We start from the raw sequence: 21396 nt of genomic DNA on the forward strand, positions 1-21396 counted from the left end.
CACATATTTGAGAGAAAGAGAGAGCACACAAGTAGGGGAGAGGGACAGAAGGAGAGGGAGAAAGAGAGTCTTAAGTACGCTCCACTCTCAGTGAAGAGCTCAATGCAGGGCTAGATCTTACAAACCTGAGGTCAGGACATGGGCCAAAATCAAGAGTTGGAAGCTTAACCAACTGAGCACCCCCTACCCTGGCACCCCTTTATTGCTTACTCTTAAAAGTGGGATATTATGGTTCTTCTATCTGTACCTCAATCTGGCATTCCAAGTCTTTGTATTGGACCTCTTAGTCCTTTCATGTTTTATATATATTCATATGTATATATGTATATACATACATATACGTGTATGTATGTATGTTTATATATATATATGAGTTTATATCTACCAATGTTTATATCTATCAATGTATAATTTTCTTATTATTTGGTCTTTTAATTACTTTTGCTTTCCTTTTCTGCTTTTTTAATATTAGTTCAAAAACCTTAATATTCTCAGGGTGCCTGGGTGGCTCAGTCGTTAAGTGCCTGCCTCCGGCTCAGGTCATGATCCCAGGGTCCTGGGATCGAGCCCCGCATCAGGCGCCCTGCTTGGTGGGAAGCCTGCTTCTCCTTCTCCCACTCCCCCTGCTTGTGTTCCCTCTCTCTCTGTGTCTCTCTCTGTCAAATAAATTTTTAAAAATCTAACAAAAAACAATTATTTAAAAACAAAACAAAAAAACCTTAGTACTCTCATTTCCCCCATTTAAGTGTAATATTTGCATTGTTTTACTGATTTTAGAATTTCTTAGAAATTTCAATGTACATTCTTGATTTATTTCTGCTTAAATATAAACTATTATTTTACAATTTCCCCAATAATGCTAAAACCTTAGAATGCCTTATATCAAATCCCTCTCTTTTTAAGCATTATTACTCTTGTGCATTTTAAATACATATATTTTAAAGCCAAAAATCATTTCAATTATTGTTTTATAAATTTGTATTCAAATGTAATTTATATTTACCCACATATTTACCTTATATTTCTTCCTGCACTTCCATATTTCTGAGAATATTTTGTTTGTACCTAAAGAGAGTCTTATAGTATTTAATTTAGAGAGCTCATTAGAGATAAGCATTTAGGTATCCTGCACTAGAGTACTAATCTCAAGGAGGTGGTCTAGGGAAAAAAGAAGATGCTTGACAATAAGTGAGAAAAATGTGAGAGAAAACTTGATGGGACTGCAATGCCCAACTAGGGCTATTCTAGAAGAGTGAGATGTCTGGATAACTATAAAGACAGATGGTAAAAAGGCACAATGTATTTAAAAATTCATCCATTTGGAATTGTTTTGATTTGAACAACATTTATATTCAACAAATTAGAAGTTTAAAATAAGGTAGAGGAGAAACCTGAATGTCTCACTATGTTCTCTGTCACTTACTTCTTCCCCTCATCTCAATTGATAAACACTCTTTGAGGGGCTCAAACTGGCCAAACTGGTCTCCATTTGCAACTCTGTCAATGTACTATTCTTGCATCTTGCTTCCCAATACTTGTCTAGGGTTCCTTCCGTTCCTAACCTTTCTCCATTCAGTTTGTAACATTGTTGGGCCTTTTCCATTGGGTATGAGATACTCTGCATTAATATTTAATACTTGGAAAATAAGTTTTGGATAAAACTGAATGGTCACAAGTAGTTTTCAATCTTTAGAAGGCTTTTTGGCAAAGCTGAAGCTATGCCTGTAACCAAATTGAAAGACAGAAAGAAAAAGAAAGAAAGAAAGAAAGAAAGAAAGAAAGAAAGAAAGAAAGAAAGAAAGAAAGAAAGAAAGACAAAAAGAGAAAGAAAGAAAAAGAGAAAGAAAGAAAGAAAGGTGATGTCATTTTCATCTCCACCCTTAGAAGGAACTCACACCCCAGCAAAGCTAGGATCAGATACATGTACAGCATATACCAGGAAGAAAAGGAGGACATTCCTGGCCAAGTTGACATGGCCATTAATGCAAAACAGTCATAGCATTTCTGATGTAAGAATTTTTCCTTGGCTTTGTGTTATAACGAAATTTATTATAGCCCTCATAAATACAATAGGTAGGAAACTATGCAGCTGCAATTACAGAAATGATGAGTTAATACTATGCAAATGAAGGAGTACAAATATAGGGATGAAGCTTTTGTCACTTTCGACACCTACAGCTGAGAATGTATAAATGCCACAGTCCAGGAGGTAGAATAAACCTCAGAATATTCTCTCTGAATATTCTCTGTGAATTCAGTATTCACAGTGTTTTCTCAGCAGAGCTCACGTCTCCTATGAACATGTCCTACAGCTGCTGCTCTGGAAATTTCTCCTCCCGCTCCCTTGGGGGCTACCTGCGCTACCCAGGCTCTTCCTGTGGCTCTTACCCCAGCAACCTGGTCTACCGCACTGACCTCTGCTCTCCCAGCACCTGCCAGCTGGGCTCCTCCCTCTCCAGTGGCTGTCAGGAGACCTGCTGTGAGCCCACCAGCTTCCAGACATCCTGGGTGGTGTCCAGCCCCTGCCAGATGTCCTGCTATCACCGGAGGACCTCCACGCTCTGCAATCCCTGCTGGATGACTTACCTTGGGCCCAGCTTTGGGTCTAGCAGCCGCTGTCCTCTAGGCTATGGATCCAGAAGCTGCTACTCACTGGGCTGTAGGTCCAGTGATTGCAGACCCCTGGGTTATGGAGTCTGTGGCTTCCCCACCTTGGGCTGTGGATCCAGATTCTGCTACCCAACTTATTTTGGTTTTCATAATCTCCAGCCATTTTGCTACAAACCAATCTATGGACCTGGCTTCTACAGATTAACTTGTTGAATGTCCAGATCTTTTTGCAGAATGTTAGCTATTTTATTCTCAAAAGAAACAACTCTCTTTATGGTCTCCAAAGACTAATTGCTCACCCACTCTACGGCCACCCAGTCTAGCTTTCAGATGGGTTCTTGCAGAATGTAAAACTAAACAATAAGCCTAAGTTTTAAATCATATAGCTGCGTTAGTGATGGAAATCATAATTATTACACATCCTTCAAAAATTAAAAAAAACTAATTATTTTGAGTAAATAAACACATTTATCCTGGCATCCACATATGTTGTTTTTATTATTATTTATTACGTATTTATTGAGTAGGAATTTCTTTTAGTGTTATTGGGTATATTAATTAATATACAAAAATATAGACATAATATATGTATGTAAAGATTAATATAAGATTAATTTGCTTCACAAAGTAAGCTTTGAAATCAGAGAATTTGGAGAATTTGAAATAAAATTTTCATATTTAGATTTTTTTCCTTTTTATATGAACCTTGTATAAATAAATATCTCAAGAATTAGGAAAGCCTAATCCTTTAAGCCATAAAGTCCTTGTATCTCTTTTCATAGGAGAAAGAAAAGTACAAAATTTGGTGTATACATATGAAATGTAGAGAGAAAGAATAAAATTTAGATATATTGGTAGGTTTCCACATGAAACAAAAATTAAATATAAATCTAACTTGTGGCTTCATATTTTCAGAAAATACTAAATATAAAGCTTGAATAACTTCCATTAAACTCATCCAATGTTGGTTGAGAAAAGTATTGAAATCTTTGAATCCCAGAAATCAATGGAATTCATTTCTTTATGGTAATATAAGAAGGAAGCCAGTTATGCTTGATGTAAAGATTTTTGGTTCAGGATATGTATTTGCCTCTATGTTTTCCAATAACTCAAATGACATATGGCTGAGAACCACAGCCTTTATGTCAGCAAAAAGTGGAGATCCATTATTTTTATTTTTTATAGATATGTGTTAATCTTTTAAAGGCCATGTATTCCAGAAAACAATATGTTGCTATGTGAGACACAGTTTGACAAAGAGACAAATCTAAAAATAAAAAAGAATTATCTTTGGGGTGCCTGGGTGGCTCAGTTGATGGGTGGCTGCCTTTAGCTCGGGTTGTGGTCCTGTGATCCTGGGATAGAGCCCCGCATCAGGCTCCCTGCTCAGCAGGGGCCTGCTTCTCCCTCTCCCACTCTCCCTGCTTGTGTTCCCTTTCTTGCTGTGTCTCTCTCTGTCAAATAAATAAAAATAAAATCTTTAAAAAAAAGAATTATCTTTGTGTTGAGCTAAATAAATGTTCAAATAGATTTTCCAGTCATTATTTCTTTAGAATCTTAAGCAGCACTTGGAGGGGGAGATATATTTTATGTGCTAAATTTCTTTTAAACATGAGGCAGTGGAAGCTCAAAGTGAGTCAAAGTCTGGCCAAAGATCCCAGTTTTATAGAGAAATCAATGTTCACAATCTCCTGATAGAAGCTACTATGAAAAACAAAAACAGAAATCATATAGGATGGAATAGAGGAAGTTTGGGAAGATAAAATGGAATGAACAAAGCAGAAAGTTAGCTGGTATGGTTAGGGAACATTTGGGCAGTTAATTTACAACAACTGGAGGGTTTATTTGGCAAACAGCACTAGTTATTAATAATGGCTGCACATTACCCCACCATTTTAAAGTCTGAGTTTTGAATGATTTCATATTCACCTATTAAATTTATTGGAACAGATTTCTAGTGATAATCCTCCAGGTTTCTTGTCTGTTCTAAATAATTTTGCATTTATCACAGAATAAATATTCTTACCAACCATCCTCATATATAGAAACTTAACATGAGGGGCACCTGGGTGGCTCAGTTGGTAAAGCGGCTGCCTTCGGCTCAGGTCATGATCCCAGGATCCTGGGATAGAGCCCCACACCAGGCTCCCTGCTCCATGGGAAGCCTGCTTCTCCCTCTTCCACTCCCCCTGCTTGTGTTCCCTCTCTTGCTGTGTCTCTCTGTCAAATAAATAAACAAAATCTTTAAAAAAAAAAAAAGAAACAACATGATATTTATATCAAATATAACTTTTGACAGCATCAGACTGGATAGTTTAAATCACTCTCATGAATAAGAACCTTAGTAAACCTTGATAATGCACAAACTCTGGAGCACTATCAGCTAAGAACTGCTAAATCAAAATTAGGACAAGTAAAAATAAATGTCGGTATTTGGGCTACTTTCTTCCTGAGTTTTCCACTGATTCCAAAAATGTTAATGGGCTCCTGGTACAAATGAATAGAATCAGATTCCAGGGCCTTTTTTTTTTTAGGATCTTGGAGTACGGGTAAACATTCTAGGCTTTTAAAGACTCTATTAGAATTTTATGAAGAAGCAAACATAGAATATGTTTCATAGGAACTGAAGTCAACCTCTGAATTGTATAATTCTTCATATTGAAAGTGTTAGTAATCTTACCTCAGCTGGGTACAACCAAAGTAAATTCCTCTGCAAATAGACCCATTCAGAGACTCAAATTACCTATGGTAATTGATTCAAATTACCAATGCTACCAAAAGGCAAAACCAAACCAAACTAAGAGACAACATAGAGCACAAACAAACCTACAGGATATCCAGATAATGTACATATTGGAAATGTTCAGAAAAATAATTGTGATTATTATTCTTAAGAAATTAAACACAAAGTTTAAGAATTTTAACAAGAGTACTAGAGTATATAAAAGTGAACATGAAAATACTAAAATTGTAAAATACAATAACTGAAATGAAGGAACCTCATTTGAATTGAAGACAAACTGAAAGAGTCTAAGACTATGGGCTAGCCTCCCCCTCAACTGAGATATAGAATATACGAATGAGCTCAGATCAGAGTGCCAATATACCTGGTGGGAGTATAGGCAACGGTGCGATGCATTCAAGCTGATTTAAACTGGGGAAGGACAGTCTGCTTAACTCAATTCTTTCAGGAATCTTACTGTTAAGCTCTTTGCCTTTCTAACATGCAGAAGGAAGTATTTACATTCTCTGGAAAATGATAAATCAATATATTTGCATACATATATTTTTTGTGTATATGTGTATTGATCATATAATCATAAGAGTTTACAAATACAATTGTAACTCTATATAAATATAAATATTTATACTTCAAAATCCACTAGTCTTTTATTTACACTATCTATAATGTAATAAAACATTATAAAATATTTCAAAGAGCATGTAGATGTTACCCAATCAGAACAATCAATAGAAGCAAATTTACATTTATTACAAGTATTAGAATTAGTTGGCACAGACTTTAAAGGGACTATGATGAACATGTGAATAATTTCAGAAAAAGATGGGTATAATTAAATAAGTATATGGGGAATTTTAAGAGATGGAAATAATTGGAAAAAAAACTAGTGGATATCCTTAAACAGAAAGTTAAAGACTTAAAATTAAGTTAAAGATTTAAAATTAAAATTAGATTAAGAGAATATTTGACAAAACAGAAGCAAGGATAAGTGAACTTGAAAATAGATTTTTTTTAAAGATTTTATTTATTTATTTGAGAGAGACACAGTGAGAACAGGAACACAAGCAGAGGGAGTGGGAGAAGGAGAAGCAGGCTTCCCACAGAGCAGGGAGCCTGATGCGGGGCTCGATTCCAGGACCCTGGGATCATGACTTGAGTCGAAGGCAGACGCTTAATGACTGAGCCACCCAGGCGCCCCTTGAAAATAGATTTTTAAGAAAATATATCACCCAATTCAAGGTACTTGGAGAAATAATGACTGAAAAAAGAGACAGAGTAAAGATTTGGAAACTTGTTGAAAAACATCAAGCAATCTAAAAACAATGTAAGAGAAGTCCCAGAAAAAAATAATTGAGCAGAAAAGAAAAAAAAAAACAGTAAAAACTTTTGCACATTTGATTAACAACAACAAAAAGCCAAGATCAAACAAATCAATAAAACCTCCAACTCAAAAATCCAAGAATCTTAGGATACTTGAATCAGAAGAAATCCACATTTAGGCACATTGTAGTGAATTGATTAAAAGCAAAGATAAAAAGAAAATCTTAATTGATTAAAAGCAAAGTTAAAAAGAAAACCTTAAAGTAGCTAGAGGAAAAAAGAGACATTACATATGGGGAACAGTAATAAGAAATACAGCTAATGTTCTTAACACCAGAAGAAAACAGAACGATATTTTTAAAAGGCTGAAAAGAAAAAAAAAAATTCAGCCTCCTAGAATTTTATATCAGTTCAAAATACCCTTCAAAAAAGAAATAAAAATAAAAATATGTTCAGAAAATTTGTATCCTCAAAAAATTATCTACAAAATCATTAGTTCAACCCTGGCTGATTTGATAAAAAATTTCTAGAAGTGTGTGCATTTGAAAAGTAGGTACTAAAATCTAGGGATGACACTGCTCAGATCAGAAACAATTGAACCCATATCTCAAGAATGCAGACCTACAAACAAAAAATGCAAGTCAGTATTTCCATAGTAAACAGCACACATATTTTGAAACTGTCCGGTTGTATAATGTTGACAAATAATTTAAGGTTTTTTTTTTTCTTTTTTAAAAAAACTACCCTTGGAGGTCTAGAGTGTTCAGTCCTGACCAATATACAAGTTTGGGCTGGGCAGACCAGGATCTGAGCAAATGGGAAGTCTCCTTCAAGTAGACTCCCATCATTCACCCTTATACAAATGTAGAATTAGAGATGAGAATTTGCTGGAAGAGAATGAGATCACAAACCTCTTTGATTGGTGCAGAGGATATGAATTAGGATTTGGTACTCCTTGAAAACATATTTATTAACTTCCTGTTTTGTCTAAGAGTAGTTCTGCAGCCTATTTATCTTGTTAGTGACTTCTAAGTTTGTCATGGCTATTTTGAAGAAGTATTTGTAAGACAAAGACACCGTACTTGCTGGAGGAAATGAAGGAAAAATAAATTCTGCTTTGGAATATATGAAAATAAATATTTTTCCAAATGATTATATAAATTTTCTGAAGCTATTGGTCACCTATTTTCCTGTACGATTTTTTTAAATGAAATAATTGATTTTATTGATTTTCACAAAATCCAAAGTTTGTGACCTTGTTGGTTTTCTCTGTTTTGTGTTTGATTTCTATTTCATTTATTTCTATTTTTATCTTTATAATTTCCTATCCTAAAATTCCTTTTGGTTTAAACTGCTCTTCCTTTTTTAAGCTTCCTCATATAGAGGAATAAAACTTTTATTTCAAGCTTTCTTGGATTTTCATATATACATTAAAATGTAAACTTTTCCTTCCAAACAGCTGCATCTCCCTGATTTTACTGAATTGTATCATCATTATTATGCATTTCAAAATATTTCCCAATTTCCATTGGGTCTTTCTTTTCTTTGATATTTGGATAATAATGAATGGTATTGATTAATTTATAATCATATGAGGTTTTTTAATATTTTATTATTTTACTTATTTATTTGAGAGAGAGAGTGAGTGAGAGAGCAGGAGTGGGGGAGGGAAGGGGAGGCAGAAGAGGACTCCCTGCTGAGCAGGGAGCTTGACATGGGGCTCAATCCCAGGACTCCAGGGTCATGACCTGAGCCAAAGGCAGACACTTAACCGACTGAGCCACCCAGGTGCCCTGCTATGAGGTTTTTGTTTTTTTTTAAGTTAAAATTTTGTAATTTATCTCTATCTTATATCTACTGATGTTTTATTTTTTAAATACATATTGCCAGCACTGAACTGAATAACCCAAATTTAAAGTCTAATGCTGGCCTTTGTGATAGAATTTATTTCAATAGATTTTCTCCTCCAAATGAAATTCACATGATTTAAATGTAATAAGCTCCTTTTTTTTTAATATTTTATTTACTTGAGGGAGAGAGCAGGAGAAAGAGAGAGAAAGAAAGCATGTGCAGGGGGAGGGGCAGAGGGAGAGGGAGAAGCAGACTCCCCACTGAGTAGGGATCCCAACATGGGACTCAATCCCAGGACCTTGGGATCATGACCTGAGCTGAATGCAGATGGTTAACCGAGGTGAGCCACCCAGGCACCCCTGTAATAAGCTCCTTAATCCAAAAATAATGTAGTGGTTTGTTGTGTTTATTTTTTACTCTTGGTTTGTTGTATATTTGTGAAATTAAAATGAAAGATTATATTTTTCTGTGAATGGGCTTTGAAAGCTTGTGTGTGCAAGGTCTTAACAGATATCTTTAAAGTTTTAATTCTCTTAGAGCAGTAATTTCTTGGAAGTTCATAGTTTGAAGGTGCAAGTATCTCTGACGATAAGTCTCAGGAGCAGAGCAGAGTGGAATTCACTCAGTGAACAATGGAACATGTGTCTGTGCTGACAGAATGATGGAATGAAGAAGCTGACACATATACCAGGAATATAGAAAGCAAGGAAATAAGTTAGTTTATATGGTTTGGTCCATTGAAAAAAGAAAGTAAATAGAAAATTACTATGTGTTTGTAAAATTAAGAGAAGAATGCCTATAGCTTTAACTGGAATTAAATATACCTCATTTTGGTTAAAAATGTCTAAATTTTGCATTCCAATAACCAGTTTCTAGCCTGATTCATTTCTCTGTGTGTAAGGTAAGGTAACCACTGAAGCTAGGTGGGAAGGGTCCAGGTTCAGAAGGCGTGGGTTCCATCTTGGTGGCTTCCCAAATGAGCTTTTAAAGCAGCCTATATGTCTGTTTCAATTGTATCTCAATATGAAATTGGATATTCTTTGATTTTTTTTAAAGATTTTATTTATTTATTTGACAGAGAGAGACAGTGAGAGAGAACACAAGCAGGGGGAGTGGGAGAGGGAGAAGCAGCCTTCCTGCGGAGCAGGGAGCCCGATGCGGGGCTCGATTCCAGGACCCTGGGATCATGACCTGAGCCAAAGGCAGACGCTTAATGACTGAGCCACCCATGCGGCCCTTCATTGATTTTTTTATGGTTCCTTTCTAAACTTTTATAAATACAATATTTCAGGAAATGATAAGCTGCTAAAAATAGGACTTACTGCAAATGAGCCAAACACAAAAATAAAATGATACCTTTGTGTAAAGCCAGGGAATACTTAAAGAAACTTTCTATGCATTGTTTCATCATACTCACAAGCATACCAGTGTGGAATTCACTCATTACACTCTAAGGTCCTTTTAGCATATGAGAAAATAGAAGCTCAAAGAGAATCATAGATTTTCCAAAGGTGCCATTTCTTTAAGGAAATAAAAATGTCCCACTCACTTCCTGAATGCATTAAATATGAGAGACGTAAATGACTACATAGATCACCAAGTTAAACTTAACTTATTGTATAGGCATGGATCTTGAGACCTAGAAGAGTTAGTTTCTAGGTCTCAGAGAGAGTTAATGGTAAAGCTAAGGATAGACCCCTGGTTCCTAAGTTTCATTTTAATGCAATTTCAATTGTGCCATGTGATCTCATCTTCTCTCTCCTTCAGCCATCCGTCTTCCTTCTGCTCCCCATTACCATCATGAGTTTCTGGGTCTTAATCTCCTCTTATAAGGACACCAGCCATGTTAGATTAGAGCCCACCCATATAACTTCATTTTACCTTAATTACCTCTTTAAACGTCTCATCTCCAACTTCAGTCACATTCTGAGGTATTGGGGGTTAGGACTCCAACTTAAGAATGTTGGGGTGGGCGGCACAAGTCAGCTCACCCATTTTGGTCAATGTTGTAATCGTTCAAGACCATAAGGCAACAAACATAAGACTCAAAGTCATCATGTTGAGGAAAGTGGAGTAGAAGAGTTGAAAAACTCATCATCATCACCACTAAATTGCTTGAGAAATTATCATGATTTCTAGACTGTTACTGGGAAATCTAAAGGCAATTGAAAGTATGAGAGAAAATACAGATATTTCATTTGGCTTTCACTGACAGGAATAGAAATGGCAATGCTCAGTACTCCTCTGAACTTATTCTTATTTTGTTCATAATTTCCATGATTTTTGAAAATAGAATAACACAAATGATCCTCACATGCACATTTCCATGTGTGGGCCAGTCGTCTTAGAGATCCGGAACATAGACAAAATAGCATTAAAATTGAAAAATACTTTTTGGCTGAATCGGAGCTGTCTCTGATGATTAAAAGAGTTATCTGATTAAAAATGTAAAAGTGGTTCTCTGGCCCCAGGAAATACTCTAGTTAAAAAAGCAAACAACCTTTTAAAGCCAAATCAGGGATTGATTCAATAGTCATTACACCACAATGTAAAGAAATACACACAATTCCCAATTACAATGTTGGAGACAGTAAATTTGTAATATCACAACATACTTACATTAGATGCAATGTCTTGTTTAAGGATATCAGCATTAAAGTATAAAAACTACCATTAAATCTCAAGAAATTGTCTCAATCCCATATAAAATCTGCTCTAGAAACAGTCAACACATAACCCCCAAGTCTTTAGCAACATTCTGAGTTTACCAGGATCAAGGTAAAGTTCCCTCTATATTCCAGCAACAGTGATTCTGGGTCTTGTTTCCTACAAAGGCAGCCCTGCTCTCTACCAGATTCCTACTAGATCTCCCATAGGTCCTGTCCCTACCAGACTTCCAACTTTGTCATGCTGTTTTTCTTGGCTTTCTGTTACACTCACTGGCTCTGTAAATTTTGAACTCAGGAATTCAGTTCCCAAGCTCCTGCTGCCTAAGCAACTCTATTTCCAGGAGTTGCCAGTCATCTTTTTACCAGCCAGCATGTGGTTCTGATTTCTAGGGATTGATGTATTCAGTTTCCCAGGAAACTCATCATGAGTCATTTCTATGCAATTGATTTCACCAATTCCTATTTATTTATTCTTGTCACATTAGTGATTACAGATAACAGCTTTGTTCCCCTTCAACCTTGACTCCCATATTTTTTATTAGTCATGCCTCATAGTATGTTGTCAAACATCTTGTCGATACTAGTCAGTTCTCAAAATAATATTCATTCGGCTCTGCTCATAGGGAATGCATGATGAACAAATGTTCCATGATATTTTTTTTCAAAGAAAATGCATTCATTCATCTGCTACTACATAGTGAGAAAATTTTAAAACAATATTATTTAAAAATGTGGTTCCTGTTTCTTTGAACTTACCATCTAGCAAGGTTAACCAAATAATTACTTAATTGCAGCAGTGATTAAAGCTGTAAACAAGCAAATCCTCAACATATAAGTTTATGTTTAACATTTAACAATGAGATCTTAACAGTCTTAGAAGTCAACAAAGCTTCCCAGAGAAAGTAGTTTACAAGCTACAGCTGGAGAATGAGCAAATATAGCTTGATCAAGGTAGAACCTGGAGCAAGGACATCCAATTAAAAGATGATTACACTAATTTGAGTGAGAATGAGAAAATCTGTGATAATGAGGTCCAATAGCATATCCACATGTACACATCCTGGCTTGCTCTTCTTTTTTTTTTTTTTAATCTGTCTCCCAATTTCTACATAAACCCTCCTTTTACTGTAAACCAATGGAACCTCAATTCTTCCCTGAACACACAGGATGTATTTTTCCACTCTGCTTTGGTCATTTCAGGTCATCTTCCTATACTTCCCCTTATCTCTTCTCATAATTCTCGTGTCTTTGATATTTAAGAACGTCCCAGCTTTTAGATTCATTTTTAAATTCCATTTCATTTATATTGCTTCCCTCACCAAATAAAGGTTATCTTCCAATCTTCTGAAATTGGGCTAAACTGTATTACAATAAAATTTAAAGAGGGAGGTGATAGGAACGGGATGGTATAGTGAGTATGCCGATCTTGAACTAGAAGAAATTCAGTTAGTAAATTGCTATGTGTAAAGTTCCCATTTCCTGATCTGAGGGGAGTTTGAAAACAGAGTTCCCAGGAGCACTGGGAATGAGAAGGCAAGGATTTTGTTGCAAATGTCCTCTAAATTAATTCAGTTAATAATCAATTTCTCCCCATTTCCATGGTTGTGTATAATTTGATACCATAAACAACAAGCTCTTAAAACTAAAAAGATACATATCTCTTAATGTGAGCAGAGAAGGTAGCTCACTACACACTCAAACATATGCACATAAAATCAACCACATTAACATATCCCCACATTTCTAGTCATCATTGCACTACAGGTTTTAGCCAGAGAAATAGGCAATAAAAACAAATAAAAGGCATAAGTATGAGCAAGGGAACAGGAAAGATTTCTGTATTCACAGGTAGAATGACATAAAAAAATCCAACGAAGCTATAAAACTTCCATTAAAAAATCTATTTCATTCCTATGTAATAATAAAAAATATGTGAAAAATCAAATCTAAACTATGTTATAATAACAACAAAACATATAACCTAAGGAATATATTTCAAGATTCCCATATTTAATACTATAAAATATTGCAGAAAGAAATGAAATAAGACCCAAATAAATAGAGAGACATCTTGGATTGAAAGATGTTTACTATGCCTATTTATAGATTCAACACAGTCTGAACAAAAATGCCAGGAGGCATTTTTATAAAAATTAAAAAACTGTTTCTAAATTTATATTTATAAATTCTAAAATTTATATTATGTGAAGGGGCAAGAATAATCTTGAAACAGAAGTAAAGTTGGAAGACTTTCATTGTCTCATTTCAGGACTTAATATGAAGGTATATTTAGATATTGAACTGAAATAAGTATAGATAATCAATGAAACAGTATCAAGTTCTAGAATAGACTCCTATGTATACTGTCAAATTTTTTTTACAAAGATGTCAAATCAACTCAAGTGGGGAGAAATATCTTTTCAACACATGGCATTTGAATTAATGGATACATGTAAAGAACTTAAATATATATATATAAATATATGTTGATACATGCCATAGACTTATATGTAAAAGCTGAAATTTTAAAGTTTCTAGGACGAAAATAAGAGAATATCTTTCCAACCTAGTGGGAGGCAAAACTTTTCTTGGAGAATACAAAAAAAGTACAACAAAAGAAAAATAACTGATAAATTTGATTTCCTCAAAATGAAAGTTTGCTTATCCAATGTCATCATTAAGATAAGGAGGCAAGTCACAAATATAAAATTACTAGCAATACATAAATCTAACAATGGACTTATTTCCAGAGTAGATAAAGAATTCCAACATATTAGCAAAAAAAAATTTAATGTGAATAACATTGAATTCATGAATAACATGAATAAACACTGCACAAAAGAAGTCAAGACAATAACCAATGAGCATGAGAAGAGCTGCTCAAAATCATTATTCACCAAGTAAATGAAACTTAAAGTCACACACAAAAAAAGAAACTTAAAATCACAATGAGATACCACTCTCTTCCAGTAAATGGTTAAGAGAAAGATGATGTCAATGTTGATGAGAATGTGGAGTCTCTAGAAATCTAGGGCATTGCTGGTGGTAGAGTTAAATGATAAAACCAACTTTGAAAATTTCAGCGATTTCTAATGAAGTTAAGCTTATGCTCACTCTATGACCCAGAAATTCCATTTGAAGGTTTTTCTCAAAAAACAAACAAACAAACAAACAAACACAAAAACACTGACAACATATGTCCACAAAAAGACTGGAACAATCAATGTTCAATTGCAGATTTATTGATTAAAAAAAGTTTTCTTTAATCTTGAAACAATTCAATAACCATCCACAGGTGAAGGAATAAACACATTGTCATCTATTCCCACAAGGGACCACTGCACAGAAATAAAATGAATAAAACATAAGCACCATGGAGAATCTCAAGAACATTGTGTTGAACAGCAGAAAAGCTGGATACACCTAAGAACATACTGTATGGTCTAATTTTTATGAAATTCTAGAGGCAAAATCATTTTACGATGATAGAAATCATTATAGTAGGCTCAAGTTGGCAGAGATTAAAGGAGCATGAGGATACTTTCTGAGGTGGGAAAATGTTCTATATCTTGATCAGGTAGTTGTAACATAGGTGTATATATTTGTCAAAAACATCAAACTCTACCCTTAAAATCTGTTCATTTCATTTTGTGTAAATATTAACTGAATAACAAAGATTATTTTTTTTTTAATTTTTTTATTGTTATGTTAATCCCCATACATTACATCATTAGTTTTAGATATAGTGTTCCATGATTCATTGTTTGTGCATAACACCCAGTGCTCCATGCAGAACGTGCCCTCCTCAATACCCATCACCAGGCTAACCCATCCTCCCAACCCCCTCCCCTCTAGAACCCTCAGTTTGTTTTTCAGAGTCCATCGTCTCTCATGGTTCTTCTCCCCCTCCGATTTCCCCCCCTTCATTCTTCCCCTCCTGCTACATTCTTCTTCTTCTTTTTTTCTTTCTTAACATATATTGCATGAATAACAAAGATTATTTTAAAAACTAACAAAGCAGACAATCTTATACCTCTGCCTAAAACCATTTAATGGCCCTCATTGCTATCAGAAGGAAGTACAATTCTGAGCCAGACCACTGTAGACCTGCAAAGAATGGCCCCCAAATCTTTCTGACCTAATTTCAAGTCATTTTTTTTTTTCATTTTCCCTCACTGACAAGACAAAATGCCTTTCAGTTATATAATGCACATCTCAAGACTTGGGTCCTAAAAATACTTCTTCTCCAAGGCCTACCAATCCATCCTCTACTTACTCTTCCAACCTATTTTAAAAGCTATTCCTCTGGGAAACTTTTCTTGATCTCTAAGACTTGGTGAATTTCTCTTGATGTTATTTTAGTATCAAAAACTCATTCATAGCTCATTATTTTGTAATTAAATAATTATTTATTTAGTACTTGCTTTCTCTCTTTGACTTTCAGACTGGGTAGAACAGAGACCCCACACATTTCCTTAATATATTTTAAATTATGGAGTAATACACAAATATAATCTTATTTTAAAAAATATATTCAATAACACATTTCCATTCCATGGATTCTGACTTGTGGTAAAGGCGCAGTGAAAATGTTGTGAAAATTAATGGTATTAACAAAATGTTTGACAATGTGTTCTGAAGCATGACTAATTAGAAAAAAAAACAAACATGAGGGCAGGGAGTTGGCAAGGAAAAAGCTGCTCTCTGTAATCACCAATGAGATAAACATTAATAAACAGAAATTGTTGAGATCAAGTGCCTAGGAATGATTCATTGGAGTATTTCCTGGGAAACTGGTTACACTTACTCTTGGAAGTCAGAATTGGGAACCAGTTGGCAGACAGATGATCAGCAGCTTCTGGAATTATAGTTGCAGGGCGGCAGAAGCTTGGGACCTAAACCCCTAGGTTCAAAATTTGAGGTATTAGGCATCTGTCAAACAATACGGCAGGAGGAAGCCAGACAAGTACAAGCTGGTCTCCTGCTCATTGTGTGGAGTGGGATTAATTTGGTGAAAACTGGAAGACCACAATTCACTGTACTGAAATATAGAAAGTCTATACTCTGGGAAATTTAGTATGTGCCAGAGACATGGAATGGATGAAGGGGCAGTTTCTTAAATGAACACGGCAAGACATCAACTCAGGAGTTACGTTTCTTGTAAAATATTACAGTTTTCTTATCTTGACTATCAACGTGAAATGGGATATTGTAACTTCAGGTGTAGCTGTGGTATTGCAAGTTTGCTGTCCTCACCATTGAATTTTGCTTTGTTTGTGAGCACTTCATCACATGGCTATCTAATTACAGTCAATCAGTCATTGAAGTTTTTTTGTTTGGTTTGGTTTGGGTTTTTTGTTTGTTTTTTAGTAAATTTGCTTGTTTACTAGTGTTGGTAGGCAGAATAATGGTTCCTCAAACATACCCATATCCTAAACCTCAGAATTTATGAATATGTTACTTTATGTTGAAAGGGTTATTAAAGTAGCAGATGGAATTAAAGTTGTGAATCAGTTGACCTTAAAATAGGGAGATTAGCAGGGGGACACAACATAATCTTAAGCATCCTTAAAAAGAGGCAGAAGAGTAGGTCAGAGTGATATAAAGTAAGATCGACTTGACCTACCATTGCTGGCTCTGAAGGTAGAGGAAGGGGAGCATGGGCTAAGAAATGCAGCTGGCCTCCAGAAGCTAAAAAAGACAAGAAAGTAGATTTTCCCCTAGAGCCTCTGGAAAGGAATATAGCCCTGTCAGCGTGTTGCTTTTAACCCAATGAGACTGTATCTGACTTTTTACCCATTGAACTGTAAGATAATAAATTTGTATTGTTTAAACCACTGACTTTGATGTAATTTGTTTTAGCAATAATAGGAAAACTAAGACACTAGTATATTTCTGAAAGCCAGAAAATTTTCCACTCTGACATCTAAAAGCTGGAGACAGTAACAGACGAGGCCTCAGCTTGGCCAAAAAGCTCCAGGTGCTCCTCATGACTGCTCTGTCATTGCTTATGTTTTGGGGTACAAAATTGGATTCTTTCTCTTGGTTGAAGATAATGGGCATGAGACCAACTTGGATCATTAAAATTCATGAGCAGGACTGTTTACAGAGGAGTTTAATATTTTAAATTTTGTAACACTGATGAAATTTTTCCCCAAATCTCCATTCATTATTCCTTTATGTTTTCCTCTAGCTATGTAAGTGTCATGACTATTTTCTAAACATAGTGAAGGAGGAGGAGGAGGAGGGAATGAAAGATGAGGAAGAGAGGGAGCATATGAGGGAAGAGAGAGGTTGGCGAGAATGCACAGAATAAAGCAATTCTATTAATAACTCTATAATAACTTGCTGTGTAATCTTGTAAAATTCTATCTAGCTCTTCTATCTTTCAGTTTCCACCTCTGTGGACTAAGTAGATTGAATTAATGGCCCCTACCACTCTTTTTATATTTCAGATTTTATTATTATGTCAGTAGTTAAGGAGGAAATAAAGAAAGCATGGTGAGATATACCAGGATAAATTTAGAAGACTGGGTTTTTTTTCCAACCTTTGAGTACTCAGCATTCCATTTCCTAATTTCAGGGATGTTTGAGGATCTTATAAAATAAAGACTGGGGAAAAAATATTTAAACACTGCTTGCTCTATATGAACATCACGTCTCCGGTTGTTATCATGCTATGTTAGTATGTTATGGTATCTGTATTATCTACTACATGGTTAGTTTCTATGTTACCTGTTAGTACCTTACATTTATAACACTTGGATGTAGGAGAGAAGAATGGTGTAAATAAATTTTATTTCAATTTTATTTCAATATACAGCAGAAACAGTCATTTTCAATGATATTAAAGGTTTCTCGTTTAGATTAGATTCTCATTTAGTTAGATTCAGTGTATATGTTGGCAAAGAACCCAGGTGCAACTTCACACCTGCTGAGCCTAGTTCCTTCCCAGCTAAGTTTGTTCTCATCTAAGTTGTTCTTATACAAATGGGGATAATTTGAGCAAATTGAAAATAGTAATTGGAGTACAGGGACTTAGTCAATTAGAAAAAAAAATATGTGGCATCCCTTCACTGTGATTAGCTGAAGCTCATAGGTACTCTTTTTCTAAAATGTTACACCCACACACTAGTCTTCCATTTGAATAACCCGCATGCACAGGCCTCATCATGTAAATCTAAACTTTGTTCCTACACTCCTCAAATTTCTTTAATACATAATGTCTTTATTATGTCTTTGTGTGCATAGGCTATATTCATTGTGTGAACAAGATATTCAAACCCCTGAGGGGCGCCTGGGTGGCTCAGTCGTTAAGCGTCTGCCTTCGGCTCAGGTCATGGTCCCAGGGTCCTGGGATCGAGCCCTGCATCGGGCTCCCTGCTCAGCGGGAAGCCTGCTTCTCCCTCTCCCGCTCCCCCTGCCTGTGTTCCCTCTCTCGCTGTGTCTCTCTCTGGCAAATAAATAAATAAAATTAAAAAAAAAAAAAAAAAGATATTCAAACCCCTGAGATTTCATTGAGAAAAAGGCTGTACCTAGAAACTGTGGGCATCCAAGGAACTGCTTAAACGGGGAAATACTCAAACCCAACCAAAATTAGTGCACAGCCGTTAAAATCTGAACTTTCCAAAGCCCATTAACAAAAGCACTGATAACACAAATCCCAGTTGACACAATACTAGTAAATAACAACATTAACAACATATTTGGATAGCAGAATAAAGATTTTATTAAAATGAAATCATTTGACTTTCCACCTATTTTTGGGAGAAACGCAAACCATAAATTCTTTCAACAATGCAATTTGAATTACTCGTTAATCTTGTGGTTTGACAGAGTTCTTCTATCAGCCAGCGTTTGAGGGCTGGTGAGGTAAAGTTACTAGTGATCAGGGAATATTAGATGCTTTTTAATGGAAGAAATTAAGATAATAGATAATCTCAGGACAGAATCTGCATTTTTCGAATGGATTTTGCTCTTCAACACGCTAATCAGTAGAAGTCAGATCTACAGCGTGGCCAGTAACAAGATGAATGGAAACTCCTGGAAGGAAAATAGATTGGGTGACAGAAACTGGATCCATAACTCAGGGAAGGGAAACCATAGACTCTAAAACCCAGGGGTCTGAAGCCCTGGGATCCACAGCCCAGTGAGTAGCAGCTTCTGGATCCATAGCCCAGGGAGCAACAGCTGCGGGACCCAATGCCCATAGACCCAGGGTAAGCAGTCCAGCAGGGACTGTAGAGCGTGGAGGTCCTCTGGCGGTAGCAGGACATCTGGCAGGGGCTGGACACCACACGGGATGTCTGGCAGCTGGTGGGCTCACAGCAGGTCTCCTGACAGCCACTGGAGAGAGAGGAGCCCAGTTGGCAGGTGCTGGGAGAGCAGAGGTCAGTGCGGTAGACCAGGTTGCTGGGGTAAGAGCCGCAGGAGGAGCCTGGGTAGCGCAGGTAGCCCCCAAGGGAGCGGGAGGAGAAGTTTCCAGAGCAGCAGCTGTAGGACATGTTGGCAGGAGATGTGAGTGTGACTGAGTGACAGTGAGAAGATTCTGAGGTTGCATTTCATCTCTGGACTGGGGTGTTTATATACTCTCAGCAATAGGTGTGGTAACCTTCACGGTCATCCTTGACATATCCGTGCGTCCTCATTTACATGTGGGTAACTCAGTAATCTCTGTAATTGCAGTTGAATAATTTCCCACATTTGGATTTATGGATGCTATAATTTTGGTGTTACAACCATAGCCAGTGAACTGCTCCTATGTCAGAAATACCGTGACTGTTTGACATTAATGTTCATCCCATCTCAGCCGGGAAAGCACTTCCTTTGCTCTTGCCATAACCTTCATGTGTTTTATTCCTGGCAATAATGGGCACATACTTTTCTTAAATGGCAGGAAATAACATATAACTATTTTTCTGCTTTGTCAATTGATCAGAGGTATAATTTTGGCTTTAATAGGAACAGATTAAATACTGACCTTATTTGTCACCATGTTTTCTCATTTTCCAAAATTATTGTCCATCCATATCCACATTCTATTACACAGTATGTCTCAGATGCAATGGAAAGGGGGGAAAATGTCAGCCAATACAAATTAAATATCATTGATAGTTAAAGCCAGAGAGAAACCTGGACATTTATTTCAAGACATGGTGTAACATGTGAAGGACAGAATCAAGACAGAGTCACAAGTGCAGATCAAATGGGGGTCTTAGGAGGAGAATCGAAGAGCTAAGCAATATTGAAATGAGGGAAGAAATAATTGGGTTTTAGGTTCAGTGTGTCTGATATGAGTCCTGTAATCCTAACAGATTCTCATCCATATGCATATCAACCCTGAGACTTTCCTTCTCAGATCTTCCACTGCAGGAGGCTGAGTTGACCAAGGGCCCCATGTGATACGGTGCAGCAGAGATATTAGATAAGCTCTGTCCTGGGACACATGGGACTTCTCTGATGGCCAATGACTGAGGATTCCCAGTGGCCTCAGGCAGTTATGCCTAGTCTGTGCGGCTGCCTCAGGCACCGTGGGCAGACTCGTACCAGGTCTGATGGCTCTCCTCTCCTTCTTCACCCCCTCCTCTAACTCTTCTCTCAAAGACATTTCCCAAATGAAATCCGTGTGCCTTTAATTCCATCTCGGTGTCAAGCCAGCTCTATTCATGCCCTTCATCATTTTTAGTAAATTCTCAACCATATTCTCTTCAAATATTGTTTCTGTCTCATTCTTATCTCCCTTTTTCTGAGATTCTAATTATAAGCAAAATACACTATTAAACTATGTTACAAATGCCTCCTATACTCTTTTCTTTTTCATTCTTTTCATTCTTTGTCTCTCTTTATACTTAACTTTGGGAATTTCTTTCTATCCCATCTCCCAATTCATTAATTGTCTGTTCATCTTTGTTTCATTCCTGATAAAACACATCAATTAAGTTTTACAGATCAGTTAGTATATTGTAAATTTCCAAAATTTCAATGAGGTTCTGTTGCATGGCTTTTAGTTTTCTGCCAAAATTCTCAATCATATCTTTACTTCTTTAAATATAATAATTCCTTGATAATATCTTTCTATTTCCTGTTAAATTCTTCACATTGGTAACTTAATGTCTGATTTTGGCACATGCACTATGTATTTCAGATTCTATGTTCTGGTGTTCTCTTTTGTTTTAGTCTTTTCTTCTCATATTCCTACTATAT

General features: G+C 36.0%; 2 protein-coding genes across 2 annotated transcripts; one reads left to right on the top strand and one right to left on the bottom strand.

Moving 5' to 3' along the window:
• The first annotated feature begins 2301 nt into the window (after window positions 1-2301).
• LOC116625022 (keratin-associated protein 23-1) lies at window positions 2302-7632 on the top strand. Its single transcript, XM_032393311.1, is given in 3 exon segments — window positions 2302-2410; window positions 2413-2479; window positions 7542-7632. Coding segments are annotated over 3 exon segments (267 nt in total).
• Window positions 7633-19184: 11552 nt separating this feature from the next.
• Window positions 19185-19748, bottom strand: LOC116625051 (keratin-associated protein 13-1-like). Its single transcript, XM_032393348.1, has one exon. It carries the CDS (start codon window positions 19695-19697, stop codon window positions 19185-19187), a length of 513 nt encoding a protein of 170 aa, XP_032249239.1. The 5' UTR covers window positions 19698-19748.
• Between the last annotated feature and the right edge of the window lie 1648 nt (window positions 19749-21396).

This window comes from Phoca vitulina, unplaced genomic scaffold (assembly GCF_004348235.1).
Source record: "Phoca vitulina isolate PV1807 unplaced genomic scaffold, GSC_HSeal_1.0 scaffold72, whole genome shotgun sequence".
NCBI classification, from domain to species: domain Eukaryota; kingdom Metazoa; phylum Chordata; class Mammalia; order Carnivora; family Phocidae; genus Phoca; species Phoca vitulina.